We start from the raw sequence: 14,254 nt of genomic DNA, 5'->3' as shown, positions 1-14,254 counted from the left end.
AACGTGTCACTTTCTTTTTCTTTTCTTTCTTTTTTTGTTTTTTGGCAGCTGGCCTGTCCAGAGATCTGAACCTTGGTGTCATCGGGCTGCACTCTAACCAACTGAGCAAACCAACCAGCCCCAATGTGTAATTTGCGTCATTGAAATATTGGTTTGAAAAAACTAAACAAAGCAGCTCCTGAATTATCTTCACTGTGTACAAAAACAATCAAAATGTCACCAACAACATTGACAGAGCCTGGGATTTTAAATTCCTACAACCACTATATGTACAATTTATTGCTTTTCACCTAAATTATTTCCTGAAACAGGCCTAAAGTAAGAAAAATCAGTCTGCCCTCACCCCTTTTATTTTCATAGCAGATGAAACTCTGTGGCTATTAAATGCTCGGGAGTGACAGTGGTTTCCTGGCACAGGTGGAGCGGGCTTTCTGTCTGTAGAGCGGGAGGATACTTGATTGAGGAGGTGCTTGCACAGGTCTCTACGTTTGTCAAAACTCAACTATTTTGTTAATGTCTATACCTTTGATTTAATGCAACATATACCTCAATAAAAAGGAGTATTGGGAAATGAATACATTAATTATGTAGATAGGAATACAATTCTGAGGAAAGTATTATGTCAAGACTGATGAGAGATAACAGAAATGAATAAGAATCAATCAGGAATATGGCGTATCTCAGTTACAAGAAACGAACCAGGTTTTAAAAATAATAGATTGGATGCAAACATCTGGCCAGTCACCAAAAAGACAAATTCAGACTTGCAGGTTGGCTGCATGCAAAGTTATATCCAGCCACTATGAAGAAATAAGCAAGAGATGAGTCCATGGGAAACAGTAGCAATATACAGAATGCAGCATAAAGAAATGTATTTAAAAAGGAGAATAATGTTAGAATAATGGAGCTGACCCTTCAGGGGAACTGACTGAACCAAGCTGTTGGTGTGATAACCTGAAACCCTGCTGTCTTCTCATTCAATCCCAATTTGCCCTTGGCACAAAGACCTGGCTCGATCCTGTTAGGTTTGGCGAGACAGAGAAAAGGGAGAGGGAGACCTGAGCCAGGCGCCATTTCAGCCAAAAAGCTTTATCCCACTAATGTGGAGGGAGACTGAGCCAGATCAGTTCTCCTGAACCAAGGAAAGCAGGACGTTTATAAGACTCTTAGGGAGCGTTCTTACGGAGTAATGGGCAATTTAAAAATCAGTGGCATGCAAGGTGACACAGCCCTTGTGGTCTGATAACATCTGGTCAGTTAGGGGATAGGCTCTTGATTAGCCACCATCTCAGTACAAAGCAGCCCATAAGACGTTCCTTTGATGCTAATGGTAATGTTTACCCTTTCCCAGGAGAGGAATCTCAGTTCCCAGAGGAAAAAGGGAAAGGAAGAGGAAAGGTGGAAAGCTGCTCAACATGGCTGCTCTGAAGCTAAGCCAACCACGAGACCCAATATATCCCAGGGCCCAACCACCTCTTTGATGTGTGCCCTTGGGTGGGAGACAGCTCCTGTCTAGGACTCAGATTTCTCTTCAGCAAAATGGGGTGACACAGCCCCCACTGAAATGTAGCTGCCCAACCTCCCTGAGCTCCTGTCCCCCACCCCCAAACTGGACCACCATCTCGAGTGTAGGAAAATAGCCTAAGTGATTCATTTTCAAGAATAGCTTAACAAAGGTTGCTGGCACATGTGACAACCCCAGAAAGTGCACTTTCCCGAAAGTGACTTCTCAAGATGGTGGCTGGTCACCAGTCCTTTCTTCTTTTTACTTCCTGGTTCTTCTCCCTCCTCAGGACATTTGGTGGGCCTTTCTCATGCGCTTGTCCTGAGCCCACCCCTTTCCACCAGAGGGAGGGGGGCAATAAATGCCTTTTAAGGAAATAATAAAATTTACACGATGTCCAGGAAGATTGTGCACCCCATAGTACTCAGCCAATGAGGAACTGGGGGAGGGACTTACACACTAAGGAATAAATTGCTTGCTGTAACCGTTTTGAGTGTGCCTGCCCATCAGACACCCAGTCTTGCAAGACCACCATTAAAGTCTTGCTTTGCTGTACCTCATGTCTCTGTGTCTTTTCTTTGGCATTGGACAGGTGAGGGCATTTCTCACATCGAGTACCTGATGTGTGTGGTGAGGCGGGGACAGAGTCTGGGAAGCCTGGCATTGGGGAAGAGGGGGTGGATCAGGTTCTGAATCTGGCTGTCTCCACCCAAACTTTCCATTGCCAGTCTGCATCTGCCCCAGGCCTCTTTGCCACCTGCTGGGTGGGGCAGGAGTGGGGGCAGTGGGGTGGGGATGGAAACCATCAAGAAGGGCTACTGGGCTGCTGGGTGCGGTTTCTGCTCAGCTTCCCCCTCCCTCTTCCCTGCCTATTAAGAAACTTCTTTCAACATTCTCCCCGCACCCGACCCCCTCCAGTATTCCTCTTCCAGAGTCGTGGGCCTATGGGGCCTGATTTGGGGCTGGGTTCTGATCTCATTCTTGGTCTCACTTCATCCTGCATACTTAGCAGGATGATGGTAGGAGTTCTGGAAGGAGGAACAAGAGAGAAAGACTTAAAGGAGAGAAACAGGACAGGAGTACATGGTACACAGAGTTAGAGACAGGGAGAGACAGAGAGACAGAATAAACAGAATAATCTAGAAATGAAGAAATGACAGTCAGCATGGTATCGCACCATTTGCGCCTTCGGGCTAACTGCTTCCCATCTGAAGGCTCAGTTTCCTCCTCTGGAGCATGGGGGTGGTCAGTCCCCTCCCTCACACATCTAGAGTGGCCAGAGGCTCAGGAAATGGCCGCTGTCATTATTTTTCCCTCCTTCATTTCACCATATTTACTGAGCACTTACCATATGCCAGGCACACTCTAGGAACCACGGGTACAGCGCTGAACAAATCAGGCAAAACTCCTGCCCCCTTAAAGCTGCCTTTTCTATTATTATTGTGTTGGTAGTTACTGTTATGTTACAGAGGCATAAACTGGGGTTTCAGGGGAGACACCCTCAGCCCTAGGCAGGAGGTTCTGAGCTGGGAAGAAGGGCCTGGAGTTCCAGCCTCGGCTTGGCCTCTCAGGACCTGACATGTCTACGTATAAAATGAGCGTCTCTTCTCTCTGCCAGGCAGCCAAAAGATAGGGCTGGCTGGGCGGTGGCACAATGAGCCTTCTCCGCTGTTAATATTATTATAAATACAAACTGTCCCATACTCTTATTAGCTCCAAAAAGAGAGGCAGTGCCCCTGGGAACCCTCAGTGAGTGGAAAGCTCAGGGGCCCCGGGAAGAGGGTGCCGCATCAGCCTTGCCCCAGGGCCAGGGTCTGTGCCAGGCGTGGGCGGTGGGTGGGAAGGGGTGCCGGTGAGTCACCAGGGCCGCCTCTGCTCTACTTTACTTAAGGCCCCCCAGCAGTTATACCGCCACCACTGTTGCCTGTCCTACTGAACCAGCCATGTCAGGGAGCTACGTGAGTGTGCCAGGGGGCCAGAGGAGGGAGCTTGGGGGCCTTGGACTCAAAGTTGGGCCAGATGGGGAGGCGCTGGGGCCTGGCTGAGATCTCCTGTTTCAAAGGTGAAAGTGGGTGTTGGGTGTGCTGGGAATTGTCCAGGGTTGACTCACCCCCTCCTGTTTGTCCCCATCTCCCTCTTTGTGACTGTCTCATGGTTTTTCTCTCTTTGAACAATTTTCTGTCTCTCTTTATTTCTCTTCCCATCTCTTTCCCTGTCTCTGTCTCTTTCCTTCCTCTCTGAGACTTTTCTCTTTTACTGTTTCTGCTGGTCTCGGTCGTTTTGTCCATGGGGCTGACACACCTTTCCTCTGTCTCCCTGGTTCACCCTTTCCCCCTGCCCCCCCCACTCCTGCAGACCATCCCCCACAAGACCTCGCTGCCCGAGGGCATCCGCTCAGGCACTGTGCTGAGAATTCGAGGTGTCATCCCTGACAAGGCTGGCAGGTGAGACTCCCAGACCCTGGGATAAGGAGTGGGAGGTCTCCAGGCTCAACTGACCCCCAATTCTTACACCCCAGAGATGGGGACCCTAGGGCCATCTCTGCCCACCAGAGTCTTAGAATCCCCAGGATATTTCTGTCCTGAAATCTGACTTATTCACTTATTTGCCCTGTAATTGTGTGTCTGGAGTCCACAAGTCTCCCTAAGAATCTGGGGCACCAGGACAACCTCAGAGTTCCTAGCTCTACTCCTATGACTTCCAAGTCTGAGTCCCCAGGAATTCTGGAAATAGTCTTTGAGTTCTGGAGGTGCTCTCAACACGTGGGAGGCCTTAGCAATCAATCCTATGACTTCATGGCTGTGAGAACTTCAGGCCTTCTGGGAATCTAGGGTACCCTGAAAATGTTGGGGTCTGGTATTGTTCCTAATCCTCTGGGAATTGAAAATTCCCTGGGAATCCATAACACCATAGCCATCAGCACTAGGATTCCTTGGGAGCTCCAGACTCTGGAAATGAGGGGACCCTAGCCCTAAGCACAGGGACCTGGTCTGAGTGAATGTGTGCCCAGGGCCTCAATAAACTTGTGGATGCCTTGGGAATCTGAGTTCTCTAGCCGTTAGTCCACAACTCCTCCTTCTGTGGCGGGTGTCATTTTCAGGTCCTTGTAAATTTAGGGGTGCTCTAGAAATGGGGAGTCCCAGTCCATTGGCCCTTGACTTTGGTCTGGGTGGTTCCTGAGCCTTGACACCATGGTCCCCCACTTCCAGGTTCCATGTAAACTTCCTGTGCAGTGAGGAGGAGGGCGCCGATGCCGCCCTGCATTTCAACCCCCGGCTGGACACCTCTGAGGTGGTCTTCAACAGCAAACAGCAAGGCAGCTGGGGCCCAGAGGAGCGGGGCCAGGGCATTCCCTTCCAGCGCGGGCAGCCCTTCGAGGTGCTCCTCATCGTCACTGATGAGGGCTTCAAGGTGCGTTTCTGGGACAGGCGATGATGCCAAGACAGGGCCAAGACAAGGTGGGCAAGAGCCTTGTGCCCAAGGGGTGGGTGTCCCAGCGGGAAGAGGTGGTCTCAGACTGGCCGTCCTTGACCGGATTCCCTCTTCATTCATGTCTGAGGTCAGGGCTCTGGGGCACGGGGAGCACTGGGTTGGGACAGCGTCCAGGAACAAGTCCTAGCGGGGAGTGGTTCCTGCAGACCCATCACCACCCTGACTGTTCACGACTTTAATTCTGCGTTTCAATAGCGGGACAATGGACGCTGAAATAATAACAACATCAACTGCCAACACTAAATAAGCACTTTTTTAAATGTCCCAAGCAGTAAACTCACTGATCCTCAGTACAAATTTTGCAATTAACACTTGTCCCGTTTTCCCACTGGGAAACTGAGGCCCAGCTGGTCCAGCGACTTCCGCAGGGCCACACGGCGTGTCAGCGTCGGTACCTGACCCACGCAGTCGGCCTCCGGAATCGCAACCACTGACCCTTGCCCTTGCAGACCGTGGTCGGGGACTCGCACTACCACCACTTCCGCTACCGCCTGCCGCCGGCGCGCGTGCGCCTTGTGGAGGTGGGCGGGGACGTGCAGCTGGAGTCGGTGAAGGTCTTCTGAGCCCGGGACCTTGGATGGCAAATAAAGTGTTAGCCCGCAGGGCACCTGACTGTGTCTGTGTGCCCTTCATATAGATGAGGACACTGAGGTTCGGAGAGGTGAAGACACTGCTCCGTGGCCGGGGCAGGATTCGAACCTGCTTCCACTAGGGCGATTTCTGTCTGGGAAGGCCTTAGGAGGTTTGCGACCTGGGAGCGGGTGGGTCTGGCGCCTGTCATGATGCTTCATTTTGCGAAGCAAGCCAAGTGGCGATGTGGCTGGGGCTGATCTGCGGGCGTCGGGGGGCGGGGAGGGGCTCAAGGCATCCCTTGGCGACCGTCGCAAATACAACAGACGAAAAATGGGTCCATCTACAAAAAGAGAGAATGAGTCCCCACCCTCCTGCTCCCTTGGGGACCCTAACTCACGCGGGGTAAGGATTTATAAATGTCCCCGGGTCCCTGCGCTCCCTGCCCCTCTCCATCTCATCTCTCCCACCCCCTCCTCCCCTGGCCTCTAGGACCCCGGGCGGGAGGGGCTGGGAAGTTCGATGGGTGTTACCGAGCTCCGCCCCGGTCCCCGAGGCCGGACTAGTCCCCGCCATGCACCCCCGGGGCAGATGCGATGGCAGCGGCCGGGCCGAGCTGTGGGAGGACGCAAAGGGCTGGACCCAACCCCCAACCCCATCCTGAACAATTAATTGCGACGCCCAAGTCCAGCCCCGGCGGCCAGTGTAATGGTTTTCGGGTTTCGGGGTCGCTGAGGCTCCCCTTAACGGCGGGGGTACGGGTGCGGGAGGCGGGGACCGCACGAGCTACCGAACCCCGCACCCTCGGGGAGGCGCTCTGGGCCGGCCCCTGCTCTCAGCCCGGGACGAGGAGCCCGCCCGGCGGCCGCGATCGGGAACTGCAGGTTGGCTCTCGGGGCCGCGATTCCGGAACATTCGTCCCGAGCCACGCCCTGGCGGGACGCGCCCGGCGCTTTGCGCGCAGACCCGGAGCAAGGCCGGACTGCGCCCCGCTGGCGGCTCCGCGACCGACGCGGGCGCAGGGAGCTCGGGGGCTTCCCCGTGCGCGGCCGGAGACCTGAGACGGTCTGCATTCCCCTAGGCCTAGGGGCTCGCTGTCGAATGAGTTCAGTTTTATTTTTGTGTCAAGAACTTATAAATATTTTTTATTTTTATGATGTGTAAAGACAACATATCCATACGGGGCAACTTTCAAAATCTGCCGTGGAAAACCCGGCATTACTGGCACCGGTGGTGAACGGTGGTGGGGTCCGCGGATTAGACGGTAGAGGCCATCGTGCTAAATCCTGGTCTCCACCCTTGTCTCGCAGTGGATACGGGGGAGGCCGTTACTGTTTGTGGAAAGTACACGGTAAGGTACTTGGAGGTGACGAGCAGCACGTTGGCGACTGATTTTCAAATGGTTCATTAAAAATTGAAACTTACATTGTACTTAAAGCTTTCTTATGTTTGTCGTTTAAAATATGTTACCCATGTCTTCATTTATTATCTTTCAAAAAAATCCTCCGTGGCCTCCTGAACACATGCACATGGAGTCGTTTTTCCCCTGCGTAGATGGTAGCACCCTCCACCCACTGCACCTTGTTTTTGTTAGCAATATGAGTCAAAGCAACATTCCCTGAGTCCCTACTGTGTGTTAGTCACTGTGCTAACCATTCTTCGAATTTCCGAAACAAACCTCTGAAGTATGTTCTCTGATGCATATTTTACAAATGAGGAATCTGAGGCACAAGAAGTTTAAGTGACTTCTCAAGATCACACATTAAGTAGATGGTGGAGCCAAGCGACTGTGACTCCACACCTTAGAGTATTAAGCCACTAGGAAATCATGTTTTGTTTTCTTTTGTTTAGTATCAACTTTATTGAGGTGTAATTTACACACAATAGAATTCATCCCTTTTTAGGTGTTTGATTCCTTGAATTTTGACAAATATATTTGTGTGACCAGCTCCACAATCAAGGTACAGGACATTTCCATCATCCCTTGCCACCCACATCCCTGGCACCTGGCAGTCACTCATCTGCTCTCTATCTTCTTAAATTAGTTTTTCTGCTCTAAAATTTGGTATAACAGTACAGTACTCTTTTGTGTCTGGCTACTTTAAAATTTTTATTTTATTTATATATATATGGGTTTTTTTGGGGGGGGGCAGCTGGCTGATATGGGAATCTGAACCCTTGACCTTGGTGTTATTATCTGGCTACTTTTCCTTAGCATAATGTTTTTGAAGTTCATTCATGTGTTTGCATGTAATTTTTTGTTCATTTGTTTTAAGGCAGGGAGTGTGCTGCAATTTAATTTGATTGATTGATTGATTTGGGGGTTTTGTTTTTGTGCTGGCCTATACAGGGACCCAAACCTGTGACCTTGGCATTATAAGGCTGCACTCTAACCAACTGATGAATAAGCCTGCCCCTGTAATTCACCTCTTTTTGTCTGAGTTTGTAATCCGTTGTATGACGATACCAGTTTGTCCATTCACTTGTTGATGGACATTTCAGTTCTTTCCAGTATTGATGATTATGAATAAAGATTGTATGAACAAGTCTTTGTGTGGACATGTTTTGTTTCTTTTGGGTAAATACCCAGGAGTTGAGTTGCTGGGTTATATGATGCATATGCTTAAATTTATAAGAATCTGCCAAACTATTTTCCAATGCGCTTGAACCATTCTATACTTCTACCAGCAATATGTGAACGTTCCACTTAATCTGCATTCTCATCAGTACGGGGAATTATCTGGGTTTGTTTTGTTTTGTTTTGTTTTTAAAAAGATGACTGGTAAGGGGATCTTAACCCTTGACTTGGTGTTGTCAGCACCACGCTCTCCCAAGAGAGCAATTGCCAGGTTTTTGCTTTTTTGTTTGTTTCAGTTTTATCCGTTCTTGTTGATGTATATTGATCTCTCATTGCTGTTTTAATTTGCATTTTCCTTTAATGTTGTTGAGCATCTTTTCATGTGCTTAGTGGCCATTCATATATCTTCTCTCGTGAATTGTCCATTCAAATCTTTTGCTCATTTTTAATTGGATTGTTTATTTTTTTATTATTGATTTGCAAGGCTTCTTTATGTTTTCTGGATATAGTCCTTTATCAAATACATGTATTTTTTTCTCCCCATCTGTGGTTAGCCTTTTCATTTTTTAATTTTTATTTTTTATTTTATTATTATTTTTATTTTATTATTTTTTTAAAGATGACTGGTAAGGGGATCTTAACCCTTGACTTGGTGTTGTCAGCACCACGCTCTCCCAAGTGAGCTAACCGGCCAGCCCTATATGGGATCCAAACCCATGGCCTTGGTGTTATCAGCACCACACTCTCCCGAGTGAGCCACAGGCCGGCCCTGTATAATGAATATTTAATATCCAGTTATCTCATGAATATTAGGTACCTTTTGTTCCTTTCATCCCTTTCTATCTATGTTTCACATGCACGTGTCTAACTGACAGTCTTATACTTAACTCATTCTACGAATTCTATGTTTAACAAACTTTTTCTTACTAGCTACTTACCTGTACTTAACGTATATAAAAATGTTTTGTCTATATTTCACAAATGTGTTCATTTTCTATAACAGAGTTGAATATTTTCAAAAGTAAGTTGACATTATTACATCATCCAATGGCTGCACCATAATGTGTATAAATCAATTTCCTATATTTGGATGTTTCCATTTCAGTTTTCTATGTATGAAGAATGAATGCTGTGATAGCGGGAGCGTCGCCGCGCTCCCAGCGCCGCACTCTCCCGAGTGCGCCACGGGCTCGGCCCAATTGTAAGACTCTTGATAGATACTGCTATATTGTCCTTCACGAGGTTGTTTCAATATATAAAGATATTCATCTCCTAAATCTTTTGTCAGCTTTGAATATTATAGCCAAAAATAACTCCTTGTTGTTTTATATGGAGTTTTTTATTCATGTGATTCTTTTACATTTTAATTGGTCAATTTTATTTCTTTTGAATATGTTTATTTTATTATTGTGGAGTTTTGACTATTTATTTGTAAGAACTCTTTATTAATGAAGGACACTAAACTTTTCCCCATAAGCATGTTGCATATATTTTTTCATTTTCTGTTGTCATTTGCATTTTGATATTGTTTCCATGCTTTTCTGATATATAGATGCTTTTGATTTTTACTTAATCAAATTTACTGATTTCCCTTGCAAATTCTTACATTGTTTATATGCTTATAAAATTCTTTTTAATTTTGAGATAAGATAAATATTAGAGTTTCGTTTTATTATTTATTTATTTATTTTATTATTATTATTTTTTAAAGATGACCGGTAGGGGGATCTAAACCCTTGACTTGGTGTTGTCAGCACCACACTCACCCAGTGAGCAAACCGGCCATCCCTATATGGGATCCAAACCTGTGGCCTTGGGGTTATCAGCACCACACTCTCCCGAGTGAGCCACGGGCTGGCCCCTAGAGTTTCCTTTTAAATTGTAAATTTCTTTCTTTAATTCATCTAGAATTTATATATTTTCTCAAAGAGGGTTAACTGAACAATTTGTTAATCGTTTTGTCACTGATGTGAATTGACATCTTACTTATACACCAAATTCTTCAATATGGAAGGGTGTGTTTCTAGGCTTTCTCTTCTCTTTCACTGTTCTATTTTTGTGTTGTTATAACACTGTTTATTTTAGGTTTATACTACATACTGATACCTAGTAGAGTAAGTCTTCCTTATTAAGTTTTCCTTCAGAGAAACTTTAGTTGAACGTTTTAAACCTTTCTCTCCCCACACCCCAATCCCATTAGATTTTTTTACTAAGAGCTTTATTGAGATAAAATTTACTGGGCCGGCCCGTGGCTCACTCGGGAGAGTGTGGTGCTGATAACACCAGGGCCACGGGTTCGGATCCCATGTAGGATGGCTGGTTAGCTCACTGGCTGAGCGTGGTGCTGACAACACCAAGTCAAGGATTGAGATCCCCTTACCGGTCATCTTTAAAAAAAAAAAAAAAATTTACATACCATACAAGTTACTCATTTAAAGTATATAATTCAATGTTTTTTGATAGACTCGCAGGGTTGTGCAACCATCACTACAATTTAATTTTAGAACATTTTTGTCACTTTGAAAAGAAACCCCAGACCCATTAGCAATCACTCCCCCATTTCCTCTTTGCAGACCCCCAGCAACAACTAATCTACTTTTTCTCTCTATTGTTTACCTATTCTGCACATTTTATATAAACATATTCGGTGCAATATGTGGCCTTTTGTGTCTGCTTTCTTTAACTTAGCATAATATTTTCAGGATTTTTCCATGTTGTAGCATACATCATTACTTCATTTCTTTTCATGGCTGAGTAATATTTCATTGTACAGATATACCATGTCTTGTTTATCTGTTCATCAGGTGGATAAATGGGTTGTTTCCACCTTTCAGCTGTTATAAACAATGCTGCTGTGAACATTTAAGTACAGTCATTGTGAGGACATATTTTTCATTCCTTTTGGGTATATACCTATGAGTGGAATTGCTGGGTGTATTAGTCCATTTTGTCTTGTTATAACAGAACACCTGAGACTGGGTAATTTATAAGGCAAAGAGGTTTATTTGGCTTACAATTCTGGGACAGCTGCTTCTGGCATGGGGCTCAGGCTGCTTCTACTCATGGCAGAAAGTGACAGCAGCCAGCAGGTATGAGCAGATCACATAGCAAAAGGAAACGAGAGAGTGAGAAGGGAGGTGCCAGGGTTTTTTAAACAACCAGCTCTTGCGGGAACTAATAGAGTGAGATCTCACTCAGGCCCCACTCCCCCAGGGAGAGCATTAATCCATTCATGAGGGATCTGCCCCCATGACTCAAAAGCTCCTAACACTGCCATGTTGGGGATTGGAGTTCCACATGAGTTTTGTCAGGGACAACACATTCCAAACTCTATCACTGGGTATAGTAACTCTAAGTTTTATCTTTTAAGGAACTGCTAAAATTTTTCAAAATGTTGGCACCATTTTAAATTCCCATTAGCAGTGTGTGAGGGTTTCAATTTCTCCACATCTTTATCAACACTTGTTATTGTCTGTCTTTTTTATTATTGCCATCCTAGTGAGCATGAAGTGGTACCTCTTGGTTTTGATTTGCATTTCCCTAACGACTAATGACATGCAGCATCTTTTCATGTGCTCTTTGGCCTTTTGTATATCTTCTTTGAAGAAATTTCTATTGAAATCCTTTGCCTATTTTTGCATTAGGTAATTTGTCTTTTTACTATTGAATTGTAAGAGTTCTTTATATATACTGGATACGTGTCTGTAGTAGTCAGTTATATATACTAGGTACATGTGTGTAGTAGTTCGTCTTCAGAGAAGCAGAATCAATAGGGTGTATCATTAGGAGATATATATATATCACATATGTGAATATAAGATAGTGTGTATGTGTGTATCTGCATATATGTATGGATGAGTGTGTATAGTGAGAGAGAGGGACTGATTTTAAGAAATTGGTTCATGCAGTTGTGGAGGCTGGCAAATCTAAAATCTTCACGGTAGGCCTGCAGGCTGGAGAACTGGGGAAGAGCTGATGTATCTCAAGTCTGCCAGTCTGCCTGCAGAATTCCTTTTTCTTCAGGGGACGTCAGTCTTTTTCTTTTCTTTTCTTTTCTTTCTTTTTTTTTTGCAGCTGGCCAGTACAGGGATCTGAACCCAAGACCTTGGGGTTAAAATGGAGTCGTTTTTTTAAAGGCCTTCCACTGATTAGATGAAGCCCACCCACATTATGGAAAATAGTCTGCTTTACTCAAAGTCAACTGATTTAAATGTTATTCTCATAGAGGCTTCCAGTCAAGATGGCAGAATAGATGGTCCCCAGCATCACTCTCTCCCACATATCAACCAATTTACAACTATATAAAAAAGCAACAACAGCCAAGCTGGGGCTGCTAGAGCTCAGGAGAAGAAGAGGGAAGACCTATGGAGTTCATGAAGTGGGGAGAAGCCATGATGAGAGAAAGAAAAAACTGCTCTGACCATTTCGTGCCGCAGCCACTTTAAGGCTGTAACTGCTGAGCACATGGAGCAGGAGCTGTGGCAGGAGCTGTGGCAGAAGCTGCAGCTGTGCCCTTTGGATGCAGTTGCTTTGAGGCGGCAGGGGAGAAGAGGGCCTTGGTGGCCCCCAGGACAGCAAGACCACTAATAGGGTTCCCATGGACCAACATAGGAGTGAGGAGCCAGAACAACCGAAAAACTGGAGCCACTCAGAGGCCAGTGAGTCATTGCAAGGGACCAGCACAGGGCCTGTCCCATGGGAAGTGTTTGCAGCACGGGTGGTGGGGGAGACAGGCCCACCAGGGGAACACTTGGACACAGGAAGGACAGCTGATCTGCACTCCAGTCAGCAGAGGACGACTCAGAGGAGACTGGTCAGGAATATAGAATTGCATGGGGTGCAGTTTGATGAAAAGACTCAGGCCCAGATCAGAGTTACTACACAACCCAGGTGCACTAAGTCTCTGGAGAGCTGGAAGTACCTATAAAGTCAACCATTATAACCTGTGCTGCACAAAAAACCTTCCCTAGGGAAACAGCAGCAAAGCAGTGATTTAGCTAAACAGAGAGCTCAAGTACTGGTCCCAACAGGAAGTTCTCCCACTTTAGAAGTAAGCAAAGGACAAAAAATTAGTTCCATCATAGACACACCACCAGCGCCTTGGGTCTGCCCGGGGACCCAAGGTATGGAGCCAGGGACTGGACACCCCTCCCACAGCCAGGCACACTGCCAGCACCAAGGAGCATGCCAAAAACATCACCTCCATGTGGGTGGCCCACCACAGCCACCACAATAACCATGGCTGCTGCGAAAGTGGCTGGACGCCACATCCACCACACAGATGGTCCGCCAGCCACTGGAGTGCATTGACACAAGGAGAGTCACCAGCAGAGACCAAAGAAAAGAAGAGGATGTTTCTTTCCACAAAGCCCATTCCAGAGTGACAGGAGACGCATCTGCTCTATGATAACATTGGGGGACCTGGTCACATCTCTCAGCATTGGACAGATCATCTAGGCAACAAATCAACAGAGTGACCATTATTCTTTCAGAAGGAGAGAAGAAATCTAGGGCAATTAGAGGTGGGAGGGGGATGGAGAGGGGGGATGGGGGCAGATTGGACAAGGGGTATAAAGAATAATTACAATTTGTAACAATATATATGCTACTAAGATTGATTTGATCAACATATCTCAACATCGAACCCCCAAAATATGTCTAATCAATTTTGATTCAATAAAAAATTTTTTAAATTAATTAATTTAATTAAACCAAGATAATAATTTTAAAAAGGGTATATATGAGTATACTCACTAGTATATGAGGTTTTTAAAGTTTGCTTTTTAAAAATAAAAGTAAGGGCCGGCCTGTGGCTCACTTGGGAGAGCGTGGTGCTGACAACACCAAGTCAAGGGTTAAGATCCCCTTACCGGTCATCTTTTTTTTTTTCTTTTTAAAAAAAAGAGTTTTTAATATGATGTTCAATTTATGAATTTTTTCTTTTACCATATGCTTTTGATTATATCTAAGAAACCATTGCCTAATCCAAGATTACAAATATTTACTCCTATGTCTCCTTCTAAGAGTTGTATAGCTCTTATATTTAGGCCTTTGATCCATTTTGAGTTCATTTTTGTGTATGGTGTGAGGCAGAAGCCCAACTCCATTCT

The 14,254-nt window shown here is 45.9% G+C and overlaps 1 protein-coding gene across 1 annotated transcript; it reads left to right on the top strand.

Moving 5' to 3' along the window:
- Nucleotides 1-3,235: 3,235 nt before the first annotated feature.
- Nucleotides 3,236-5,609, top strand: LOC134389088 (galectin-7-like). The gene is made up of 5 exons (XM_063112529.1): nucleotides 3,236-3,253; nucleotides 3,396-3,462; nucleotides 3,860-3,948; nucleotides 4,714-4,915; nucleotides 5,446-5,609. Exons 2-5 carry the CDS (start codon nucleotides 3,448-3,450, stop codon nucleotides 5,557-5,559), a joined length of 420 nt encoding a protein of 139 aa, XP_062968599.1. The 5' UTR covers nucleotides 3,236-3,253; nucleotides 3,396-3,447; the 3' UTR covers nucleotides 5,560-5,609.
- The last annotated feature ends 8,645 nt before the right edge of the window (nucleotides 5,610-14,254 follow it).

This window comes from Cynocephalus volans, chromosome 10, assembly GCF_027409185.1.
Source record: "Cynocephalus volans isolate mCynVol1 chromosome 10, mCynVol1.pri, whole genome shotgun sequence".
NCBI classification, from domain to species: Eukaryota; Metazoa; Chordata; class Mammalia; order Dermoptera; family Cynocephalidae; genus Cynocephalus; species Cynocephalus volans.
The sequence above is the reverse complement of the archived record's forward strand: the minus strand, read 5'-3'. Positions and strand labels throughout refer to the sequence as shown.

Excerpts from the sequence above, each read along its gene's own strand:
- LOC134389088 (XM_063112529.1), top strand. Across the intron at positions 3,949-4,713 it reads ATCCCTGACAAGGCTGGCAG|GTTCCATGTAAACTTCCTGT; the intron begins GTGAGACTCCCA and ends CCCCACTTCCAG. Across the intron at positions 4,916-5,445 it reads TCACTGATGAGGGCTTCAAG|ACCGTGGTCGGGGACTCGCA; the intron begins GTGCGTTTCTGG and ends TTGCCCTTGCAG.